At 42.8% G+C, this 18,329-nt stretch overlaps 1 protein-coding gene across 4 annotated transcripts in view; it reads left to right on the plus strand.

Annotated features, from left to right (window-relative positions):
- The window catches only part of LOC134435353 (DNA (cytosine-5)-methyltransferase 3A-like), an 84,997-nt gene extending 66,697 nt beyond the window's left edge, over positions 1–18,300 (plus strand). For 2 of the 4 annotated variants that reach the window (XM_063184256.1, XM_063184258.1), the window contains 10 exons: positions 1,588–1,700; positions 3,852–4,035; positions 4,333–4,417; positions 6,009–6,154; positions 6,880–6,970; positions 9,679–9,827; positions 10,727–10,830; positions 11,323–11,392; positions 12,013–12,131; positions 14,483–18,300. In XM_063184256.1, the coding sequence (XP_063040326.1) occupies positions 1,588–1,700; positions 3,852–4,035; positions 4,333–4,417; positions 6,009–6,154; positions 6,880–6,970; positions 9,679–9,827; positions 10,727–10,830; positions 11,323–11,392; positions 12,013–12,131; positions 14,483–14,624 (1,203 nt within the window). In that variant the 3' untranslated portion in view covers positions 14,625–18,300. The remainder of the gene's footprint in view (positions 1–1,587; positions 1,701–3,851; positions 4,036–4,332; positions 4,418–6,008; positions 6,155–6,879; positions 6,971–9,678; positions 9,828–10,726; positions 10,831–11,322; positions 11,393–12,012; positions 12,132–14,482) is intronic. The other 2 variants (XM_063184257.1, XM_063184259.1) reach the window with 1 other exon arrangement.
- The last annotated feature ends 29 nt before the right edge of the window (positions 18,301–18,329 follow it).

Here is an 18,329-nt window from a genome sequence, read left to right on the forward strand (position 1 = left end):
GGATCACAGGATCGCAAATTGGAATCCCACCCATACTACCAGTTAGGAAAAATGTGTGTGGTCTCCCCGTACACCTTCCATCCATCATGGCTTGGTTGCCCTTTGAGCAAGGCACCTAACTTAGCATTGCTCCAGGGACTGTAACCAGTACACTGTAACAATAACTGTAGGTCGCTTTGAATTAAAGCATCAGCTAGATGGAGTTTAGCGTATAATGGGATCTGTGCGGTAGCTCAGAGCTCTCTGTGCAAGTGGTTTGTGACGAGCCATTTGGTTTTGTCAGTCCATCTTTGGGTCAATGACATGAGGCCAATTTTATGTTCCAATGATTTTCTATAGTAGAAAAGAGGTAAAATATGACAAAACTCCCACAACTTAGTTGGATGCATTAGATTTTTGAAGACAAAGTCTTATTTATTGTAATTTTATGAATTTTGAGAGAATACTGAGAGTACAATGGTGAAAATGTCAATGTGGTATCACAATAAAAAGGTAGTGTATGTTACCAAGAGGTGTTATTAGGTTCAGGCTCGAACTATGTGCAGGCCAGTCAAGTTCATATATACTATACTCTATCATCCATGTCATGTTGGAAGAGGAAGGGACGGGCTCCAAACTGTTCCCATAAAATTGGGAGCATGGAATTGTCCAAATTGTTTTATATCCTGAGTAGAAACCACCACTAAAATCAAGATAGTCATTGTAAAATACTGATTGCACCAATCAATACAGACTGGTTACAGGTTTATGTCGATTGGTGTAACCAACTTTTTGTAAATAAAATGTATGATGTATAAATATATTGTAGTTTACAGGAAATGTCATAGTCACTAAGGTACAGTCCTCTAGTCTATTTCAATATGATGACAACCTGTTTTAGACGGTTATTTAGAGAATGGTGGGGTGTTCAGAGTATGTCTGTTTAATACAGCAATATCACATAAAATGTCATTCTGAAATAATCTCAATATAATCTGTTTTCAAGTGATGGGGTGATATTAAGTAACTGGTTTTGGCATGCTCACAGTCACTTTTTGTTGTTAGTTGAAAGTAAATACCTTATATTACACGTTTTATTGCTACATTGTTTTGTCCCTGAGCCCTTTATAGAGTTTTCAAATGCACAGAAGATAGAAGAACTAACCCGAAAAGCAGAGAAGAAGGAAAAAAATATACACGTACCAAAACAAAACACACACTAAGGACGTGCAAGAAAGTAGTAACTACCTACAGCAGGCTACTTACTACTTACAGTAGTTATCTTACATGTAGAGTAAGCACCTTACATATGTGTTCAGGTGCATTATCAGCTAATCAGCAACAGAAATGAAGGACTGCCATATAGATGGGTTCTAAATGTTTGTTTTCCCCTGGCTGCGCGACCCTGACTGTGCACAACTCAACCTCTGATTGTTGGAAACCGCTGTCGGTCAAAAAAAGTAGCTCACGTGGTTGGCTGCCAGTGTCTTGCCCCATCCTCACAACACTGTGTTTATAAACTACAACAAAAAAAACATGTATTGCATCTTCGTTTATTTGATTGTTTGCTTGTTTGTTTGTTTGTTTGTGTGTTGGTGTGGTGTGTAGAACTGCTTCCTGGAGTGTGCGTACCAGTACGATGACGACGGCTACCAGTCCTACTGCACCATCTGCTGTGGAGGAAGAGAAGTGCTCATGTGCGGAAACAACAACTGCTGCAGGTCAGAACAGAGCACAACCTTACTGTCTGTGTGTGTGTGTGTGTGCGTGCGCGTGCGTGTGTGTTGTGTGTATGTGCGTGCGTGCGTGCGTGCGTGCGTGTGTGTGTGTGTGTGCGTGTGTGTGTGTGTGTGTGTGTGTGTGTGTTGTGTGTGTGTGTGTGTGTGTGTGTGTGTGTGTGTGTGTGTGTGTGTGTGTGTGTGTGTGTGTGTGTGTGTGTGTGTGTGTGTGAGAGAGAGAGAGAGAGAGAGAGTGAGAGTGAGAGTATTTCTGTTCACTGTCTGTATGCATCATTGTTTATTATCTTGCAAAGCGTGGGCGCACCCTTCTGTTGTGTGGCATGCACCCTAGTGTACATGCTGAAATAGATATGTGCTACCGTATGTATGTGCAGACATGTTTTGATAAGAGAGCATATTTATGTGTTTGGCTATTAAGCTCAACAGATGGAAGGCGTAACATCACACATGGCAAAAACATTTGATACATGAATCAGATCGGATCAGATACATGAATCCAAAAACACATTTTTTTGTTTTTTTTTTTTGGGGTTTTTTTTTTGGGGGGGTTTTTTGGTAGGGGGTATTTTTCAACTTTATTTAGACAGGACAGTGAAGAGTGGGAAGCGAGTGGGAAAGAGAGACGGGGGAGGATCGGGGAATGACCTTGGGTCGGGAATAGAACCTGCGTCGCCCACATAGCAGTCCAGTGCCCAGCCGCTTAAGCCACTGCTGGACCGTCCTTTTTATCCTTTTGATAATATGATGAGAACCCCTACTAGCTAAGCCTTAATCAAAAACTAGTAGAGGAAGAAGAAAAATCCACACACTGGAGCTCTCCTATTTATTCAACACATCGTTTTGACCTCACACTGTCTTCGTCCCGTGTCTCTTTGTCTGTGTTTGATCCAGCACCTGTTTTATTGGACGTGCGCACATCCCGTACATTACATTTAATCAGAAATGACCCACACCTGTATTGGGCTCACTACGTCTACACATTACAGTATTTTCACACTAGTACATTCTCCATGCATACTACATCCACACTACTTTCTACTGGACACTGGGCCCCTACAAGACTATTGCTGAAGTTGAACATGCGGGCATCATGTCTCACAAATCAGCCGACTGTAACATTTATTTGGGGAAAAACAAATGAAAAGTTATAGGCGATACTTAATAATTTAAAAAGCTTAATGCAGAGTACAGTAGGTACACAATACTTTTTTTCTCAGCTTTGATATTTCATGTGGTGAGAGGGTGCATATCTTAAGTTTGTTGCCGTTTCTTCACTGTTTCCTCACATAAGAGAACTAATGGAAATCTTTCCCCCATTTAAATATACCTGTGTCGTTGCAAGGCGACTTTTGCCATCGCCCTGATATACACATCACTGACATCACTGATACCCTAGGCCTTAGTGCACCCTACTGCACTACAGGGTAGCTTTGGCCTTGTAGTTAGGGAGGTGGTCTTAAGATCAGAGGGTTGCTGGTTTGAATCCCATTCTTACCTATCTATACACCTCCTTCCATGGCTGAAGTACCCTTGAGCAAGGCACCTAACTCCATACTGCTCCAGGGACTTTAACCAATGCCCTGTAAACAACTGTAAGTCGCTTTGTATTAGGGGTGGGTATTGGCAAAGGGTTCACGATTCGATGCGCATCACGATACACATGCCACGATGCGATTCTATCATGATGCATTGCAATTCATGTACTACTGTGATGCATTGGAATATTTACTTCAGTAAATGTGTAAAATACAGCTTATTTGTCAGTTGCTGTGTAGCTTTCATAAGTCAGATCATTCTATTTAAGCATGTTATCATCTGGGAGAGAGCTTACATCACAACAGAAATATTACCTACTCTCTACTGAACAAAATCAACCCGTGGCAAATAGAATTTTATTGTTATCAAATAATCAATTGTCATGAATCCATACAGTATATTGAGAAAATAAGTATCACGATACCTTGTCATGAATCGATGCATTGTATCGTGAAAGTAAGTATTGCGATGCATCGATTTGACGATTATTTTGCACACCCCTACTTTGTATAAACTATAAACACGTTAGCTAATTGTAATTTAATGTAATGTAATACCGAACTTTAGCATGCTGACTCTATTGTTTCTATGCTGCAGGTGTTTCTGTGTAGAGTGTGTGGACTTGCTGGTGGGCCCAGGCGCAGCTCAGGCAGCTATAAAAGAGGACCCTTGGAACTGCTACATGTGCGGCCGCACGGGCCTGTACGGGCTCCTGGAGCGCCGGAAAGACTGGCCCTGTCGCCTGCAACTCTTCTTCGCAAACAACCATGACCAGGACTTTGTGAGTATGAGGGATGGGCCTGCTGGGCCATATGGCCAAAAAAATCTGGTAGTATTCCACAAAGACCAAATGTGTGAAAATGGTTGAGTTGAGATTTTTTTTTCGACCTCTTCTAAAAAGTTCTCATGAACCTTTTTTTTTCGTTTTAGCATAGAATTTAGACAAGCCCTTTCCAGCATACTATGTACTATGACTATTTTATGTTATTCTCTTTCATTTGAGCGTATCAGTATGTGGTTTTCTCTATTTTGTGTGATTGGAGCACAGCACAATATTTTTCTTCATCATTGTCTGCAGGAGCCGCCAAAGTTGTATCCTCCAGTTATGGCGGAGAAGAGGAAGCCCATCCGGGTGCTGTCTTTATTCGACGGCATCGCTACAGGTCAGGCTTAGTCCATTTATATACACGTCCGTGTGCTGTCTCTATTCGATGGCATCGCTACAGGTCAGGCGCAGTCTATTTGTATTTGAAGAGTTTATTTGCAAAACGGTGTATCCACAATTTTTGACTTTTGCATTTTATTATTGAAAATGACTGTCCAGAGGTCCTATCACCTGTGTGAATTCTTACCATTCAAATATTTTAAACATACTTTTTCAATCTATATAAAACGCATTTTGCAATGCAACAGTGGAATGCCCAATGCAAAAATGTCAACTTCCCAACATTCTACCAAATGGAGATAGACCGTTTTGCAAATAAACTCTTCATTGGTATACATTTCTGTATGACTTTTCCTTTCATGCCAGCTGCCGCATCTATGCATTGGCATTTTAAAAGTACGTGGCAAATGTTGTGTTGTCTGATGCCTGAAATACACATTGGGGATGAAAAAAGGGGGTGTGTGATTAACAAAATGTTTTGTAATGCATCTAAATGCATAGCCAGCACACATGTCATGGGTGAGCGGTTAGGGCGTCAGACTTGCATCCCAGAGGTTGCCGGTTCAACTCCCGACCCGCAAGGTTGGTGGGGGGAGTAATCAACCAGTGCTCTCCCCCATCCTCCTCCATGACTGAGGTACCCTGAGCATGGTACCGTCCCACCGCACTGCTCCCCATGGGGCGCCACTGAGGGCTGCCCCCTTGCACGGGTGAGGCATAAATGCAATTTTGTTGTGTGCAGTGTTCACTTGTGTGCTGTGGAGTGCTGTGTCACAATGACAATGGGAGTTGGAGTTTCCCAATGGGCTTTCACTTTCACTTCACTATAAGTGACGGTAGCGATATTGAGGACATTCATTCAGATTTGATTGTAAATGAGTTTTAAGTTTAAAGATAGAGATATCAGACGATCTCATTGATAGAGGTCAGTGGATTCAAGCAATGTTTTAAGATGAGCAGGAAGACTTACTGAGTTTCTCAGCTTCCAAGATGAATGGACAAGAGTGAACTTTTGCCCTCCTGCCATGCTGTACTAAAGAAAGCCTAAGCTATCATTTTTTTCATTTGATCTCTCTATGTGCTAAGAGACTAAGAAATGAAGGTTTAAGTAAGTGTTGACAATTCTGTTCATTTTTTCTGAAAATCAATGCTGAGGTTTAGGGAGCCTGTATACGTACATAATGTCACATGGGCAAAATGGCCTTTTTAGCAGGCGTTATCAGGTCAAAATTGGTTAATTGCAAAATTCTATACAACAGATGTCTTAGTGTAAACATGATGTCTGAAAGATGGGTCTTTTTCATAAAAAATAGTTCTTCACAACGGACGTAATGTCTTTCTATTGCATGTTCTTTTTAATTACAACGTTTTGTTCAATGCAAATTATTCCTATTGATAAAAAAATGACCTATCCTAATCTAACATGACATCAGAAAGGTTTGAGGCGGGCGTCCCGTCAGCCTTAATGTAGTATATACCTGAAACGCATCCATGCTCAGGCAAACCTCTTCCAGATGGTATGACATTTACGTGTGACCCCGAGTTGACCTTAGCTCCCTGACCTCTGTGTGCCCCTCGTGTGACCTCAGGGCTGCTGGTGCTGAAAGAGCTGGGTATCCAGGTGGACCGCTACGTGGCGTCGGAGGTGTGCGAGGACTCCATCACCGTGGGCCTGGTGCGGCACCATGGACGCATCATGTACGTGGGAGACATCCGCAACGTCACGCGCAAACACGTAAGTCACCTCCCAGCGCCAGCGACCCTTCCAAGTCACCACTACTACAAGGCACTACTGCTGTTAGACGTGTTAAGGTTAGGACATTATAATGACACTATATTAGATATTATGGTCGATTAATCTATACATCATGTACTATGTGGGAGATTTCCACAATATGACACACAAACACGTAAGTGACCTCCCAGCGACCCTTTCACCCCACCAACTGCCTCTGGTTGAGGCTTTATGAGGTTGGTGTTTCTTTTTAACGATGTACCTGTACGTCATGAAGTAGACTGGAGTGTGTTAAAGCAATATACTGTAGTGTGCAGCAATGTTACAGTATGTACGTATGTAGAGAAAGGGCATAATCACTACGTTTACATGTTTTTAATTCCGAATGAATAATTCAGAATTAAATAGTTCTGTCGAGTTTACGTTTATTTTTCCTTAAATTCCGAATTAAGAGGTGTTTACATGACATTTTCAAAGAATTAAGCTTTATTCAGAATTAAAGTCAGTTAATTCCGAATTAAAAACATCATGTAAACGTAGCAATTGTCTCATGTAGGAGCATTTTCAGAATGACTTTGAGAAATCATGAAAACTGTGGATCAACTAAAGATCTATTTGACTTTTTCCAGAACATGCATGGACATTGTGTACTTCTCTGGTTGTGCTGCCTTCAGCTGCCTCAGAGGGAGGGTTGTTTTTTACCTCTGCTGTTTGTCTCTTTTCAGATCCATGAGTGGGGCCCGTTTGACCTGGTCATCGGAGGCAGCCCTTGTAACGACCTGTCCATCGTAAACCCCGCCAGGAAGGGACTCTTTGGTATGTTTTTCCTCTCCTACGCCCTCTCCTTCTCCCCTCTCTCTCTCTCTCTCTCCCTCTCTCTCTCCCTCTCGCTCTCGCTCTCCCTCTCGCTCGGCACATCTGTGCTTTCCGTTGGCCCCGCTGCATATAGCTGCTGTGACCTCCTAGCCTCCACTGTGTAGTGTGCAACGCCCCAACAAGGAAGGAACTCATCTCCCTTAAGGGCTGTGAAGAGCTTAGGATAATGTAGCAGAAGTGTTTATTGTTTGCTCTGACCAGAGAGGAGAGGAGGTCACGCCCTATGGTTCATATACAGTATGTATGTATTTAAGGTAGCATCATGTATGGCCGAAAGTTTCTTACTCTTTAGCAAAGGTATAGGTTTGACTTGGATGGTGGTGGGGACATTCATATGGCTAATTGTCCGGGTCCGCTATTGTTTGCATTATGTTTGTGAAAAAGTAGTGGGGACAAGCTGTAGGTTTATCTCAAAAGTGGTATGGGTGCACATGTGCCCACCATCCACACCTAAAATGACAACCTCTTTAGAGTCAGTTTTAGGTAAGATTTTGCGGTGTGAATGGTTAAGACACAGTTATGTGTCTAATTTGATGATGTTGTACTGTGTTTGTCAAGTCAAGTCAAGTCAATTGCACTATATTGTCAAAAATCTCTGTAGCCCCTTAATGCACGCCATACCTCCTGTGGCACGGTGTAATAGACATTGAAAGTTAGCTAAGTAGTACTACACTACTATGACCTTTAGTAATACATTACGACTTGGTCATTGCCATTCTAGTAGCAGCTCATTTATAATGCCGTGTCTTAAGGGGTTAACAGGGTTAGCGCAGAAGTTGTATCATAAGTGTTTACTGTTTGCTCTGGCCACAGAAGAGAGGAGGTCATGCCCTATGGTTCATGTATATTAGGGGTGGGACGGTTCACAAAATTCACAGTTCTGTCCATATCACGGTATCAAGGTGACGGTTTTCGGTTCTTGTTTTTTTACGTTTTTTTTATTCATAATAAATGATGCACTGGGGATATTAAACCATATTTATATAATTGCAATTATAAAGCGATGATGCGCAAGTTGAATTTGACCTTTTGCATGTGTCTAAGAACTGCTTCTTGTGCTAACCTGCGCTTGCACATAAACTGAGCGTTTCAAATGCCCTCTTTCAATTGGCTAATAGAATCGGACTTATCACTTAATATCCTACATATGGTTTGTATAGGCTTATAATGTGAAAATGGTGTGATTTTAATTGTGTCATCCTCTCATTTGTCTTATATGCTAATGTTTTAATCAGAGAGACTGGATAAGATACTCCTAGAATCTCTGCTTTACATATTTGTCTGAGCAGTACATGAACTGCGGTTTGCCACTGACTGCATGTACGGTATGTGTGTGAATTGTATGGTTTCTGTTTTCGGTGCGTATTGTCCCATCCCTAATGTATATACGTATAAGGTATCATGTAATGGCTGAGAGTTTCTTACTCTTTAGAATCAATTCTAGGTACGATTTTGTAGTGTGAATGGTTAAGGCACAGTTGTATGTCTAATTTGATGACGTTGTAGTGTGTTTGATATTACGGTTATGGCTTTGCGCTAGTAGGCTAGGTGTTGATGATATGAAATTAGGCTCTTGATTGATTGATTGCTTTATTGACAACACATCAGTTTTTTCACACACTGTTCTTCCTGTGGCCAAACAAACAAAGGCTATGTTACGATCACTTCCAGAGAAATCTTTTTTAGGATTATTATTATTACTCTGTGTGTGTTTGTGCGTGTGCATGTGTGTACCTTATCACGTGATCTACGGACAATTAGCGCTGTATGGCAGCCTACAGAGCTGGTGTGGGAATGTGTGTGTGTGAAGCAGCACAGCTGCGCTATCACTGTTTTTGTTCATATATTGAGCCTACATGTATCAAACATGTAACTAATATTATGTACTAACACTATAATTAGCTATGATGCAAGGAGACTAATGGGGACCTTAAAATCAACGACTCATCAGCACTTTACTCATCTTAACCAATTAATAAAATGATGCCTCTGCCGGAGTCTCCAAGAGAGGTGCTTCATCCAGATGATGCCTGTTCAGAATCAGCAACATCTCACAACTCCCATTCTCCCCCTCTCTCTCTATCCAATGCTGAACCTGGTGTCTGTAGACCCTTTAGAGGGTTTTTTTGGGAATGACTAAAAGTCGCATCAAGGTGGAATACATGTATTATCACTTGGTCAATGATGTGCAGAAATGTTCAGACGTTTGGTGTGTGGGGGGTGTGTTGTGTGAGGTTGGGGAGAATGGGGAACTGATTATGAATATATAGCGGGGTTGGTCTGTTTTTGGCCAGTGGCTGTACTGTGCTAATGTATGATGGGTGAATGGTGTTAATAAAGGCATTTAAAGGTCTCTCTCTATCCATCTCTCTCTCTCTCTCTCTCTCTCTCTCTCTCTCTCTCTCTCTATCCATCTCTCTCTCTCTCTCTCTATCCATCCATCCATATATCTCTCTCTATCCATCTCTCTCTATTCATCTCTCTCTCTCTATCCATCCCCCTCTCTCTCTATCCATCTCTCTTTCTCTCTCTGTATCCATCCCCCTCTCTCTCTATCCATCTCTCTTTCTCTCTCTGTCTCTCTTTATCTCTCTCTCTCTCTCTCTCTCTCTCTCTCTCTCTCTCTCTCTCTCTCTCTCCTGCTGTAGAGGGCACAGGTCGGCTGTTCTTCGAGTTCTACCGGCTGCTGCACGAGGCGCGTCCTAAGGAGGGCGACCACCGACCATTCTTCTGGCTGTTTGAGAATGTGGTGGCCATGGGGGTCAGCGACAAGAGGGACATCTCTCGCTTCCTGGAGGTCAGTCTTGCCATCATCTCCTCGAACAGTTCAAAAGGATCCCTAGTAACATGCAGGGCTGCCAACAGGGGCGGGGGGGCAGTTGTCCTGGGCCCAGAGAGAGAGGGGTCCCAAAATTGAGTCCTCAACCTCATTACATTGTATCTATTCGGCTGGGGCTGGCCCTTTCAGATGACTTTGTCCTGGGCCCGGCCAAAGCTGTCAGCAGGCCTGGTAACAAGTGTCGGCCTTATAAGACCTTTGTGTGTCTTTGCATCATTTGTAGCTTAGTACAGTGAAATTTAAGAACTCACATTTCACGATCACACGTACTTTAAATCACATTTACGTAGCTGAAGGCCAACACGTCTTATTATACTAGGCAGGGCTCCATTTTTTCACAAGCCTCAGAACCTGTGGACTGCCATGCCACCTGGTGTTGAAATTTGGTAAAATGTATTTTGTCGTACCACCAGGGGGCAATGCAAAAGTCTGCTTTGATTGTCCCAGATCCACTCCCACAGCCTTCCAGCCTCTCCTGGCTGAAGTCCAGCTTTTTGTCCTAGCGCACCGCATTACATAAGAGTGCCACCAGGTGGCATTGTTTTGAGAGAAGGATTAGAGTCTCACCTGAACTTAACCCTGCTCTCCTTCTCCTCTCCTCTCCTCTCCTCCCATCTCCTCTCCTCTCCTCCCATCTCCTCTCCTCCCCTCTCCTCTCATCTCCTCCCATCTCCTCTCCTCTCCTCCCATCTCCTCTCCTCCCCTCTCCTCTCCTATCATCTCACCTCCTCTCCCCCCTCCCTCTCCTCTCCTCTCCTCGCCTCTCCTCTCCTCTCCTCTCCTCTGCTCTGCTCTCCCCTCTGCTCTCCTCTCTCCTCTCCTCTCCTCTCCTCCTCCTCTCCTCTCTGCTACTCCAGTGCAACCCTGTGATGATCGACGCCAAGGAGGTGTCCGCGGCCCACCGTGCCCGATACTTCTGGGGCAACCTGCCTGGCATGAACAGGTTGGTCAGAGATGAAGAGTGAGTGGCAGCCTTGGGCAAAGATCTGTGGTAGCCTTTGTCTCAGCATAGAGATCTCTCTCTCTCTCTTACACACACGCACACACACACACACACACACACACACACACACACACACACACACACACACACACACACACACACACACACACACACACACACACACACACACACAGAAACAGATCTCACCTTGTGTGTAATGGGGAGGCTGAATGCTGTAAGGCTGTAAGGCTGAATGCTGTACTCAAGTGTCTGCTATATGTTTACTGCAATGTGTAATTAGTGCAAAGTGTATTAGGTCTTTGTGTATGTTTTGTATTTGTGCATTTATGTAAACTGTCAGACACTTTCATTTCCCTCAGGATTAATAAAAGTACTCTACTCTACTATACTCTAATTGTGTAGCGTTTAGGCTGTGCGTTTATACTGTAAGTAGAGCGGTGCATAATGGACTTGTGTTGCATGGCGGGCGCCTCTCTCTCCTCTCTCCAGGCCCCTGTCTGCCATGGGCTCAGACAGACTGGACCTGCAGGACTGCTTAGAGCATGGGCGGACAGCTAAGGTGCGTACCAGTGGGTTACTGTAAATGCTTTCATGTGCTGTAGGACCTAGATGGTTTAGCCTGTCTGTATATCTGTGAGAGAGTGTATGTGTAGCTGCATGTTTATGTGTTTAGATGTATGTGTGTGCCTGCATGTGTGTGTGTGTGTGTGTGTGTGTGTGTGTGTGTGTGTGTGTGTGTGTGTGTGTGTGTGTGTGTGTGTGTGTGTGTGTGTGTGTGTGTGTGTGTGTGTGTGAGTGTGTGTGTGTGCAGGATAAAGTTGTGCATGGATTTTGATGATATTTTGTGGAGTTGTTGGAAATGACGAAAGGATCAAGTGATTACATTTTGGTGGTGATCCGGATTACGATCTCGATCCAGGAATTGTTTTAAAGATTCTTCATCATTGCATTGTGGGGCAGTTTTTAAGTCCACAAGGCAGAACAAGGCAGAAAGACTTGTAACATAGAGTAACATAGTCAAATGCTGTGTAAAATAGTCAGATGTTCTATCAAACTGTTTCCTTGGCGGAGGTCTGCACTCTCTGAGTGTATTTCTAGTTAAGAAATTGTATTTGAAAGACAGCCATCAGTACAGTGACATGTTCTTTCGTGTTTTCTCCTCTCTTTGACCTTGTCCAGTTTGACAAAGTGAGGACCATCACCACCAGATCCAACTCCATTAAGCAGGGTAAAGACCAGCACTTCCCTGTCTTCATGAACGACAAGGAGGACATCCTCTGGTGCACGGAGATGGAGAGGTAAGATTTTCTAGCCTGATTATCATCGATGTTCAAATCTCTTCGAGACTTGGTCTGACCAAGAGCATAACAATTAACGTTTCCCAAACGGCATGGTTGACCTGCCTCCCTTGGTTTGCTTATGGTTGTTTGCTTATCGACAAAGTGGAAGGAGTTCCCGTATCTGCGGGAACTCAGAAAGTACTTGCATTGCTCTTGACCTGACTAGTTGCAACGTTGAAAGTGTTGCATCACTAGGAGGGCACAGGCTGGCTAAAGATTTGCATCTTTAGCTCTTTTTTGGGGGGCTTTGTATTATTTTACAGATAGGACAGTATGAGAGAGAAAGGAAATGAGTTGGGAGAGAGAGAGAGACGGGGAAGGTTTGGCAAAGGACCCGGGCCTGAATCAAACCTGGGTCGCCGGTGTAGCAGTGCGGTGCCCAGCCGTTTGCGCCACGGCTGGGCCTAAAATGTGCGTCTTCAAGCAGAGGCAGATCTTCATTCTTCAGGAATGTACACATGGGGGTGCTGTGGTGCAGCATGTAGAGCACCTGTGCCGTATACGTACCTGGGGACCCGGGTTCAAGTCCGGCCTGGGTCGTTTTCCAACCCTACGTTGGGTGCATTCCAATGTGCAGACTTCCGTCCTCCACTTGTGCTTGTGACCTTGGATTTTGCTGATGCCCCGACTCCGTGGAGAAAACAATAAGGTTTCCCCCCTGTCAGCCTAGCCACAACAACTTTTGTGGGACTGCTCTACATTCACCATCCCAATTGCAAATGAGGAAATGACATTAGAATTGCGCTTTTGCAAGATATTGAATGAATTTTCTGTCGTCGGTGACGTGACGTCATCATGAGGTCACAAGCAGGCAAGCGAGCAAGGGAGGACGAAAGTCTGCATATTGGAATCCACCCCTCGTCTCTGTCTCTCACCACTTTCCTCGCGCATCTTCACAATCCTATCAAAATAAAGATCTTAAAAAGCCCAAAATATATATTTAAAAAAATACTTTCTGTCCTGGTACAGTCAAGCCACATAGTACATAGTTATACCAGTATGCTCTCGAATCTGGTTCCATTCTGACACCTGAACGGTCAACCGGTCATAGCAGCAAATAAAGTCGATTGAAACATCTGTATTGTTGATTTGATTGGCTGGCACTGGTAAGATCCGCACCACATTTGCACTGGATTAAGCATCTGGGCCTTTATTACTTCACTTTCCTCCTCTTTGGCTGGTCTTGGGTAGCGTGCGCACATCCAAAAGCACTTGTTGCATGTGCCAGACAATAGTGTCTGCACACAGCGAAATAAGCTCCAAAAATAAACTTTATTCAATTAAAAACAACAGTGTTTCAATCACCCTGGATGTTCGTTAGGCATGTCATGTTATAATAGTACTGTCATATGATTCTCACATTTTGGCTTGTCTGGACTAAAAGATAAAAGAAGTAAGTACACATATTCTACTAGCCCGACCAATTTAGTATTTTGTCTGAAAAACTGTTCCTTCATATTTATCCATGTTTAAATTCTTTGGACCTGGGGTTGCTGTGGCGCGGCGCGCTAAGCCCACATTTGCATGCCCACGGGGACCCCGGTTCGATTCCGGCCGGGGTCATTTCCCGATCCTTGCTCGTCTCTCTGTCCCACTCGCTTCCTGTCTCCATCTCACACTGTCCTGTCAAATAAAGGCATAAAAGCCCCTAAAAAACATTACAAAAAAATGCATAACTTTAGTGAAGTAGTGTGATTGAGCATACAATATTAGGCAGCATAGTAATTGATGCCATTGATCTAAATGGCCATTCCTCTACAATTCCTGTGTATGTCTGAAATTTCATGAACATGATGCAATCACTGATTTACTGCAATATTTTTTTATAGATCAGATGGCATTTACTGAACATGTGCATGTACATTTTAGAAAAGCCCATTGATGTATAAGAACTTTATGTTACAGATTTTGAGCTGTGTATTATTGTGTATTTATTGTATTGTATGTATATTGTGTATTGTGTACATGTTACATTACTTGTTTCATCCAAGTGAATAATTTAATTGTGTGTGTGTGTGTGTGTGTGTGTGTGTGTGTGTGTGTGTGTGTGTGTGTGTGTGTGTGTGTGTGTGTGTGTGTGTGTGTGTGTGTGAGTGTGCGCGCGCGCGCTTGTACCCTGTTTGGTACTGTTTAATTGTTCAGTAGTTGGGCTCACTGCGAGCACAGAGACCACTGATGATGGCAGAAACCTGAAACGTCTGCTCTACTCTGCTCTGAAAAAAAAAATAAAAACCTCCTTGTGCTTAACCTTAGTGCCTTATTCAGTGTGCTAACCTGCTCTCACATTGAACTGTGTTTGTGCTTGCCAGGGTCTTCGGATTCCCTGTCCACTACACGGATGTGTCCAACATGAGCCGACTCGCCAGGCAAAGGCTTCTGGGAAGATCATGGAGTGTTCCCGTGATCCGCCACCTCTTTGCACCACTCAAAGAATACTTTGCCTGTGTTTAACACCCTTTAAACACATGCTGCAATGGCATATAGAAATATCTAAACAAAAAAAAACAAAAAACACTACAAAAAAAAGCTCAATCACAAGAAAACTGACGTCTGACGAATTAACAGGAGCCTTGAAACTGTACTCTTGTGTTATTTACAAGTCAACCATCGAAACTTAGATATTTCATGTTTTTTTTTCCTGTTTTAAAAACAAAATGATTCTTTTTTTTATTCTATTTAATGTTTTTTGTATTCATTTTGACTTTTTAGCAGTGTTATCCAGTGTTTGAACTGATCTATTGTGTGCAAGCTATACACAAGGCAAAGCTCTCCTCTCCAGGCACTGAGTTAAGTGAGGAGGCTAAAAAGATGTTTAAAACAAGCCTCATACAACCGTTGCTATAGTAACATGTAACCCACCAACAGCCGCGTGATCTGATTTTTTTTATTATTATTTTTTTTACGTTTTTGTTTTTGTTCTGTGTTTTTGAAAGACGCCGATCACTGCCGCCTCAGTCCTCAGTGTCTGGAGAGCAGTCTTGTCTTCATGAATCCAAAACACCAGATCTCATATACCTCTTTGTTTACAGTTTCTATACACAACTGAAAGTAATAAAGGTACTACTGTAATAAGTTGACAAAAATGGTGCTCCGAAGGCGAGGCGTGACAAAACCCACACAACCCATGTGCCCCCTTGCAGGGCAGGCCCGCTGGAACACCCTCATACTGTATGTGGGTATAAACAACACATAGGCTCGGGAACACAAATGAATCATAAGTGTGACCAATATGCCATATCTTGTTTTGTTTCTTGTTTTTTTTTCTACTACACACAACCTCTTTAACTGTTACGCAAAACTACAAACTGGTGCTTTAAAAAAAAAAAAACCTGAACCTGCAAGCCTTCTGTTGCCATGGCTACTGGCCTGCGATTGGCCACATGGGTTGTGGTGTTTGTTCCCTTGGCCTCTTTCCTTGAGACGAGACGTCTTGAGCGGACGCCCGACTCTCTTTCCCGCGGCGTCCCTCAGACCGACCGTCCTCGTTACTGTACACTTACAGCAGGTGTGGTGGCAGCAGGAGGAGTGTGTGGGTGAGTGTGTGTGTACGTGTGTGTTTGCGTGTCTGGGAGTGTGTGTGTGTGTGTGTGTGTGTGTGTGTGTGTGTGTGTGTGTGTGTGTCTGGGTGTGTGTGTGGGTGTGTGTGTATGTGTGGTGTGTGTACACCACCACCCCACTGCCTCTCCACAAGCTAAACTCAAGTTCAGGTGCAAAATTTCAGCATATATGGTGCGGCTTCACGTGGTTCTTCTACCTTTTATAGCAACTTTTTGTGCTTTATTACCAACTATATTGAGCACTTTTATACGTATCCTTCTGTTGTTTCTCTGGTATTTTTAAGATTTCTTTTTCTTTTCTTGATTCATGTGAATTTTTTTTGTTTGTTTCTGGTATTTTTGTTGTTCTATGATGTGAAACTCTCGTAGTCTATTGTATGATGTTTCTGGTGGCCAGTAGGGCTGTGCCAGTAGATGTGAAAGAGTTTGTTTATTTTCCACCTTTTTATTTTCATTTTTTTTAAAGTGTAGAAGCAAATCTGTTCTCGTGTGCAGGCAAGAGGATTTAACTCAGAATGTTCTAGGCCCCTGCACCTGTTCTAGGCCCCTGTACCTGTTCTACCCTGCTATTGTAGATCTGGGGTGCATTTCTCGGAAGAGTAGTTGCTAACTATGTCAGCTACTTTGTTGGTTGCAATGCAATTTCCCATTGGCAACTACCCAAGTTGCTAACAACTACGCTTTTGAGAAATGCACCCCTGAGTGGGGGATTTCAAACCCACCCACCCACACCCTCCCACAGATCAGCTCAGACAGGCACCTCTGTCCCTTCCCCTTCCCCTCCTCCCAACCCCTCTGGCCAGGTCCAGATAGTCTTTACTGTCACTTTAACTCCAACATGGATTCAAATGATTGTAATCTGGATTGTAAATCTCTCTCTCTCTCTCTCTCTCTCTCTCTCTCTCTCTCTCTCTCTCTCTCTCTCTCTCTCTCTCGTTCTCTCTCGCTCTCATATTCAATGATAACTGAAGGTGCAGGGAAAGAAAGACAGTGTAGAAATAGACAGTACACCTGCTTTTTATTATGCTTGCTTAGGTAGTATTGAGGATAATGCTTTTAATGAATAAATAAGGCAGCAGAGTTCCAATCATGTGTGAAGACAAAAGTAGCAGCTGTTAATGGAACAGAGTCTGAAACCAGATGAGAGTCCGAACTGTTCTAACATCAGACAGCTTCTGGACTTCCACAGCACTGAAAAGAGATGTTTGCGAGGACCGATAGAGTTAAATTTTAATGCAGATCCCCCCTTTTATTCTTCAGAATAATTCACAAAGCCCAGACATGGCTCTTGCCATCTTGGGTTTTTGTACATTTTGTACATAACCTCTTCCTGTTGCTGTTTGGGTTTCTTTCGAAATAGCTTATGAGATGTACAAATATAATTCTTTGCTAATATATATCAAGGAATTAGGAATTCTCAGATTTTAAAAAAAGACCTGATGAAATTGTTTGGGTGTTATTGACAAAATGTTAAGCAGCATAAGCTATGAAGCCTTTTGATGGGGACAATAGGGGTGATTTGAAAAAAATATATATTTATGAATTTATTTTTGTTTTCCTCAAGCGGGGAGATAACGAATTTGTGAAGTGATGAGAACAGTTGGAACAGTCTCACCTAGACCGCACAGCCCTACGTCGCCTCAACCAGTTTCTCTCTCCTTTAACCCTACGTCTCTGCTGCACTCAAGTCTGTTTCTTTGGCTTTTCCTTTTTCTATTTTACTAAAAGAGGGATTGTAGGTGTTTCCTAAGGTGCTAAACATTTTATGGAATTGAGGAAAAAATATATATTGTTTGGAAGAGAAAATAAAACCTTGTCTGACTGTTTTTAAGTTCCTTGTAATCTGGGTAAAGCGCTGTTGCTTAGCTCCCTCCTCTGATGATGAGTATGTTAACAAAGGCATTTAACTTTGTACTTGAATGATAAATAATGGAACAGATTCTTCTATTGTCTTAGACTAGACATGGCTGTAGTTGGTGCTTATCTGTGGGGTGTAATCATGAGTTCATATTGGGAAGTAACAAAAGAAAAAATCGGTTTTTGTAATCATGTTTACTGTTCACTTATGTATCTGCTTAGTGCCCGGTGGCATTGCTTCGTAATCTGGCATTCCATGCAGCCCCCTCCCCCCATGTTGGATTTGATTTTTATATATATAACTCTTGTCATTTGTTATATAAAAAAGAACTTTGATATTTATTTGGCTACAACTCTTGGAGATGACTTGGATTCTTTATACTATATCTCAGTGTCTCTTTTTGTGATTATTTCTTCATGTATCATACCTGTTTCCGGCGTCTCGCTGCCCTCTCGAATCTCCGCGCATACAGCAGATGTAGCAGTCATTCTCTCCCTTTCTCTGTCTCCTTGCTCTGCGCCTAGAGAGAGAGAGGAGGGAGTCTTTTGTCCCTGTGCTGGAGAACACTTGAATAAATGTTTTGTTTTTGTGCAAAATTCGCTCCTGTAATTTTTCTTCTCACAGTCAGATAAAATGTTGCCCTCTGAGTTTGGTTTGAGTAATAGCCTACCTTGAATAAAGATTCTAAATGATCCTAATTTGCAACTTGTTTAAAGTTTGTTTTTAAAACTTAAAAGAGTC

The sequence above is a fragment of the Engraulis encrasicolus genome, chromosome 19 (genome assembly GCF_034702125.1).
Source record: "Engraulis encrasicolus isolate BLACKSEA-1 chromosome 19, IST_EnEncr_1.0, whole genome shotgun sequence".
NCBI lineage: Eukaryota > Metazoa > Chordata > Actinopteri > Clupeiformes > Engraulidae > Engraulis > Engraulis encrasicolus.